The sequence below is a fragment of the Papaver somniferum genome, chromosome 7 (assembly GCF_003573695.1).
Source record: "Papaver somniferum cultivar HN1 chromosome 7, ASM357369v1, whole genome shotgun sequence".
In the NCBI taxonomy this organism is placed as follows: domain Eukaryota; kingdom Viridiplantae; phylum Streptophyta; class Magnoliopsida; order Ranunculales; family Papaveraceae; genus Papaver; species Papaver somniferum.
In genome coordinates, this window is record NC_039364.1 from 114,181,536 (window position 1) to 114,188,640 (window position 7,105).

General features: G+C 37.8%; 1 protein-coding gene across 1 annotated transcript; it reads left to right on the forward strand.

Annotated features, from left to right (window-relative positions):
* The first annotated feature begins 297 nt into the window (after nt 1-297).
* Nucleotides 298-3,749, forward strand: LOC113298191 (glyceraldehyde-3-phosphate dehydrogenase 2, cytosolic). Its single transcript, XM_026546880.1, has 10 exons — nt 298-462; nt 672-701; nt 811-911; nt 1,452-1,667; nt 2,107-2,253; nt 2,372-2,432; nt 2,523-2,620; nt 2,752-2,894; nt 2,996-3,079; nt 3,316-3,749. The coding sequence occupies exons 1-10, from the start codon at nt 459-461 to the stop codon at nt 3,449-3,451; spliced, it is 1,020 nt and encodes a 339-aa protein (XP_026402665.1). The 5' UTR covers nt 298-458; the 3' UTR covers nt 3,452-3,749.
* The last annotated feature ends 3,356 nt before the right edge of the window (nt 3,750-7,105 follow it).

Below are 7,105 nucleotides of genomic sequence, written 5' to 3' on the forward strand. Positions count from 1 at the left end.
CAATACGAAATTATCCGGCGGCGGCACGAATCGTCAATCTTCTAATTCTTCTTTACCAAGAGGTAATATCTTCCCCCAAGTTATTTCCTTTGAAATCAACATTTTTCTACCCCAAGTTATTTCCATTCAAATCAATATTTTCTTCCCCAAGTTTCTGACCTTTCCATTTCGGAAAAGTTTCTTGTCCAACAAACTATCCTGACCCGACCCTACAACCCAAATCTAATTATATCAACAAAACTGCTCACGTGAGCAAAACCGCCTTCATGCCCACGAAACCACTTATACGCATTCCACTTTTTATCTCGAAAAATCCGCCAATCCCTTTGATCAGCAATTTTCTTCTTTAAATACCCACTACAATCACTTTACCTCTTCTCCACTTCTCGCTTTTCTGTCTGCAATTCCTTACATCTTCTATCTTTCCATTTCATACCCTTCAATTTCTTATCATCTTCATGGGTAATTCCGCCTTCCTCAAACTCATCATTGTTTCTTCTCTTTTAATTAATCTATCTTTTGCTTTGAGTTCACTCTAAATCTGGCTATTTCTTATGATTTTCTTCTTGTTCATCATTGTTTCTTCTCGTTTAATTTAATCTTGTTTAGCTTTGATTTCACTCTAAATCTGACTATTTCTTATGATTTTGTTGTTGTTTTTGCTGTTTTAGCTCCAGCAAAGATCAAGATCGGAATCAACGGTATTAGATCCTACCTGTTCTTTTTTTATTTTTTGATCGATTTTCTTTAGTTTAATTTTTGTTTGTGTTTGGATGTTTTGGTCTGATCTGGTTTTGGTTTGATATTTAGGGTTCGGAAGAATCGGAAGATTGGTTGCTAGAGTTGCCCTACAGAGAGATGATGTTGAACTTGTTGCTGTTAATGATCCATTCATCACTACTGATTACATGGTATAATGATTTTCACTCTTTGGTATATCGATGATTTCTATCTTTTTTTTACAGATCTCCTTGGAGAGTTGTCAGTCCATATGCTTTATAGATCTATTTTTATCTGTAAACTTTAGCTGACGAGGCTTTGATAGAATTGATTTTACAGTTAATCTTGTTACTGTGATGGGATTATTTTTCGATTTGATTTTGGATTGTGTTTTTTATTTCTTAAATCTACGAGTCTAGTTTTATGAATTATGATCGTGGTATCTGTATATCTGATCTGTTATCAGAACTAAGTGTTAATTTATTGTTGATCCAATGATTGGAACTTTAGATTGGTTGTAATTCCTGGGATTCATCTGGAGTGTCTCCTAAAGTTTTTTTTTTTTTTTTACAGTTAAATGTATTATTTAAAATTGTGGTGTAACATGGTATTGATTTGTCCAAATTGAACTTACGATTAATTTCTTTCTTAATCTCATTTTATAAGCATATTTGAGATTAAAAATTATTATGGATCGTCCATAATTCTCAGTAATTATTCTGTATCTGCAGACATACATGTTCAAGTATGACACTGTTCACGGTCAATGGAAGCACCATGAACTCAAGGTTAAGGACACCAAGACCCTCCTCTTCGGTGAGAAGGAAGTTGCAGTCTTTGGTTGCAGAAACCCCGAGGAGATCCCATGGGCTGAGACTGGAGCTGAATACATTGTTGAGTCAACTGGAGTGTTCACTGACAAGGACAAAGCTGCTGCTCATTTGAAGGTTTGATATTATCCCATGCTCTTTATTTGGCACTCTTAATCAGAAATATAATATATGATATTGCTGTTGGCATAAATTAGAGATTGGAATCTAGGTTCTTTGTACATAATGAGGCATATTTGTCTGTCTGATAAATATTTTAGTAAATGATAAGTCATTCTACTGCCCAGTTTAGGTGTCAATCAGTAATGGTTTTTGCATTGTCTTCACAATGCATAGGTTTTGCTTACGATAATTTGTCATCTCGGTTATCTGAGATTCAATGAACAAAAAATTGCTACTGAAGAATACAAGATGAGGGTTTATACCTTGCTCAGGCCTTGCTCTGATTCTTCGATAAAGTAGTTTAAGCTTTTCATTAATTGGTTATTGATAGTTATTGATATACCTTGCTCAGGCCTGCTCTGATTTAATATTGTTTGATTGCTTGATTATCCAGGGTGGAGCCAAGAAGGTTATCATTTCTGCTCCCAGCAAGGACGCACCCATGTTTGTTGTTGGTGTCAACGAGAAGGAATACACCTCAGACGTTAACATTCTTTCAAACGCTAGTTGCACCACCAACTGTCTTGCTCCCCTTGCCAAGGTTTGTTTGCTTGCTTGATTATCTATTATATCAAGTTGCAATGCCATCTTTATTTTATTATCGGTCAAGTGTTTCTTATGTTTTTCATGATGTTCTGTTTTTTGTTTAAAATCTGCAGGTCATCAATGACAGATTTGGAATTGTTGAGGGTCTCATGACCACTGTCCACGCAATGACTGGTTAGTATTGTCTCTGTCATGTGTTTTGTTGAATGAATTTCAGGAGTTATGGATATGTATCTTATGTTCACTCACTCATGTGTGTTTCAGCTACACAAAAGACTGTTGATGGTCCATCCAGCAAGGACTGGAGAGGTGGAAGGGCTGCTTCATTCAACATCATTCCTAGCAGCACTGGTGCAGCTAAGGTACTTCATTCTCTTAACACGATAGTTTCTTGACACAAAGTACTGGCTGATGTCCTGATTTTGCAAATCCAATCATGAGCTATGTTGACTGCAAGAATCCTGATTTTTTTTTTCTTGTCGAAATTGTGTAGGCTGTCGGTAAAGTTCTCCCAGCACTTAATGGAAAATTGACCGGTATGGCTTTCCGTGTTCCCACCGTCGATGTTTCAGTGGTTGATCTTACTGTGAGACTTGAGAAGAAGGCAACTTATGAAGAGATTAAAGCTGCCATCAAGTACGAATTAAGTTTAATTACTTACCAATTACAGTTTTATAATGTGTTGCTGGTGGCGTTACATGAGCTTTATCTAATTTTACGGCTTTGTTTCTGCTCAGGGAGGAGTCTGAGGGTAAGATGAAGGGAATCTTGGGATACGTTGATGAAGATTTGGTCTCTACTGACTTTTTGGGTGACAACAGGTATGAGTTGCTTTCTTGCTGACATTTTTAGTGAATCATTATATTGCAGTATCATCTTAAATGGACATCTTGTTAAGTTATAACGCTGCCTAACCTAGCTTTGTGCCACTGGTTTTCCAATATGCATAACAAGTGGCATCAGCTTGTTCTCAGATTTCTGGGACACAATGTTTTTTTTAATCTGCATGCAGTTGTGTGCTTTATGTATTATTTCTGACTTGTGTGTACCAACTCAGGTCAAGCATCTTCGACGCCAAGGCGGGAATTGCTCTTAATGACAACTTCGTCAAGCTTGTGTCATGGTATGACAACGAATGGGGTTACAGTTCCCGTGTTATCGACTTGATCGTCCACGTTGCCAACACTCAGTAAGCTCTGCTTCGGAACTTCAGTAGAACCAAGAATGGTGCTCCAGCAAAATTTTCAGTCTGAGTTTTAGTTTAGTGTGTCCCTCTTCAGTGTGGGTGCTTGATGGAAGAGAGGATATGTTGGAAATAACAACGAAGTTAGCTTTTGCTCTGATTACAAGAACATCCAAAAACTGCTTGGTTTATATGTTCATTCCCCAATGCAATTGGGGCTTTTGGATTTTTAGTTTTTTTTACCACCCGATTATGTCTTTCTTTGTGTTTCCAAAGCTTAAACTTTAATTCATGTCAGTTTCTTAGAATTCTTGCTGTCTTTTTCTTCTTTTTATTTCTGTCTTTCTTTGGTTTTCATCTGTGTTGTGTTACAAACCCAGCTTTTGAAATAACACAACACATAGAAGGTTTTCAAAGCTACCAGTACCATCCCACCATTTACACCTCAATTCTAGTTCTCTTACATTGAAACATTGAAGTTTCTGTTTGTTTTTTTGAGCTACTCTTCCCTTCCTTGCACTAAAGGGGGTTGGTCAAGTTGTTTTAATGGCTAAATTTACATACTAACTAAACTCCAGCAATTCTTTAGTCTCTGCCTAGACTATCCCGAAGGAATGTTGGAAAACATCGGTACCCTTATAATTGGGTTTTTGGTTGTGTTCCACAGATTATTACTCTTTATAACAACTAGATTTTGTGCATGTGCTACGCCCGGGCGGTTCCGCAAACTTGCTTCGCCAATTCAATCTACAATTGCAAATAGATTGGCATAGTTAACCATATTTTTGATTTGGTAAAGCTCGGCTTTGCCTTGCCTCGTCCTGTCCCCATCATGAACATGAAGACCTACACATCTATTAATTAGTAGATTGTTCTGCACATGATGATGGATTTTGTTTTAGCTCACTGGTCTTTTTCACCCAAAACCTGAGAAACCATATGCTAATCAAAAAGCAGAACAAATATATAAGAGTTAGAAAATTTCCTACTTTGAAAATACCTTCAAAATCTCTATTAGAGATTCATAAACCTAATTAGTTATACAAACCTCGTATACGAAATAAGGTCTACCCATTTGTAACAGTTTGAAATCAAAACAATGATTTAACAGTCATTATGATATAGATCGACATAGAGGGACGTGTATAAAGTGGGTCAATCACTTCATTAGTTTATGCTTATGAGCTATAAGATCATTTCTTGGATTGTGGCATGCACAAACAACTGAATTTGGCTTAAGCAATTTCAAATTGTCTTTGGACTTGGAGCCTTAAATTCAAAACAAATAGTTTAGAATTCGACCCTAATTTTATTAGTCGGTGTGCAATATTTTATGCCCGTGCTACACACTGGTTGTTTCTCTCGGGACGTGGCTCGGCTTCCCCTCGCCACGTCCCGATGCATGCTTAAGATTTTTGATTTAGTGTGGCTCGGCTCGCCTCGCCCCGTCCGAATGATGTTTAGGATTTTTGATTTGTTGTGGCTCGGCTTCGCCTCACCCCGTTGTGCATCTTTTTATTTGGTGTCGCGGGGCTTCGCCTCGCCCGGTCGTGCATCTTTTTACTTGGTGTCGCGGGGCTTCGCCTGCGGAGTCGTGATGCATTTTTGATTTGGTGTGGCTCGGTTTCGTCTCGCCCCGTGCTAATCTATTAACAATGTTTATCTAGATTTTGTGCCTGTGCTACGCACCAGGTGGGCCCGAAACCATCCGCCATCATTTTTTATATTCAATTTAACCAAATTCTTGGTTTGGTGTGATTTGGCTTCGCCTCTCCCCGTCGTGCATTTTTTATTTGGTGTGGCTCGGGTTTGCCTCGCCCCGTCGCTTAGGATTTTTGAATTGGTGTGGCTCGACTTCGCCTCGTCCCGTCCCGATACAGTCTTAGGATCATTGATTTGGTGTGGCTCGGCTTCGCCTTGCCCCGTCCAGATGCATACGATTATGGACTTGGTGTGACTCGGCTTAGCCTCGCCTCGTCGCTTAGGATCTTTGGTTTGGTGTGGCTCGGCTTTGCCTCACCATGTCCCGATGCATGCTTAGGATTTTTGATTTGGTGTGGCTCCGCTTCGCCACGCCCTGTCCCAATACCTTTTTGATTTGGTGTCTGAGCTCACAACCATTGTAGGTAGGTGCTTCCTATAGCTCCAAATCAGGTGCCACTATCATTGGCCTTAAAAAACTTTGATCAGTTTCGCATGTTGTTGCAAAACTTTGATCAGTTTCACATGTTGCCAAATCGGGTTCAACTCCACCAACAACAAATCATTGCAGATTTATAAGTTGGCCTTTAGTAATTGGGAGTGCCCACGCTGAAGAAGTCAAACCAAAATCATTTCAACGCTCCTAAATGTTTAAATCTTTAGCTGAAGTTGGTTTGTTGATGATACCATGACAAAACCATTTTTTTTTTGCTGCCATAATCATGCTTGTTTCTCTCGGGTTGTCACCGTGGGAAATTAATGACATAAGGACCTAAAAGCCCATTTGACGAAAATATGAGCAGGAAATCTCACACCATCAAAGGAAACTCATATATTTGTGAGCTACTATTTGTAAAATTTGAAAGTTAATTATACAAAATATTTACAACAACAAAATGTGTATTCGTCCTGAAATTTTATTGTAGCTTTTAAACATGTATATGACATATATGCTACACACTGGGCGGACCCAAAAACCATTCACCATCAATTTCTTTTTCAACCATATTTTTAGTTTGGTGTGATTTGGCTTCCCTCGCATAAAAAAATAAAATATGGTTAAGAGAAAAAGAAAAGAAGGTATCTTAATCTGTCATCCTATTAGTGCGTCAAATAACTAGTAAAATTATACATGAGCTATCATGGATCAAGTCATACATTAGGATTTTTTTTTGCCATTAGAAACATCAATTCAACATTTGTACACATTACATGCCTTCACAATTGACCTTCTCATCCCTTGTAGCTTTACTACTACGGAGGCCTAATGAAAATCAAAGTTATGAACTTGCAAATGTATAATAAGGTTCAGAAAAAGTAGCACTTGCTACATAGAATGTAAATTCAGCAACAATAGAACTGGGCATATATTACATAGGTTTCTTCTTCATTTTGCATAAATGTTAAGAATTCCCTTGCCAGTCAGGCCGGTTAAATGGGATAATATGAACCCCTTGAGTGTCAGCTCACGCCTCACTATCGGTCCAAAATTAACATACCTCCAATAGTACAGAAGGATATAATTAAGTGTTTTTCTTCCATATCCACTATTCAAGCAATACCCCCAAATCTTTCAGTACTATCCTCCAATCAACCTCATATGTAGTCAATGGCTGTAATTTAATTCTAACCACCACCAAGTGAACTTTCTCATACTGTTAACTTCACATATCAGGTTCACATAATGTGCTCGACGTGGAGTTCAAATAAAAATTTGTAACCCGATGCATCCATGACAAACCTACAAAAAAACAAATGACATGAATTGAAAGTTACTATATAAAGACTATTCATTTTCGTAAAATTCATAAAATATGGTGCGGTATTGAATGTAAGTTGTTACCTGTAAAACATTCACTTGCATCTACATTTAAAGAATAATCTCAGCTGTCTTGAGAACAATTAATTGATTTCCAAGAGTTTGGTCCTATAGGATAATTCACATCATTTCCTTAACCCTCAA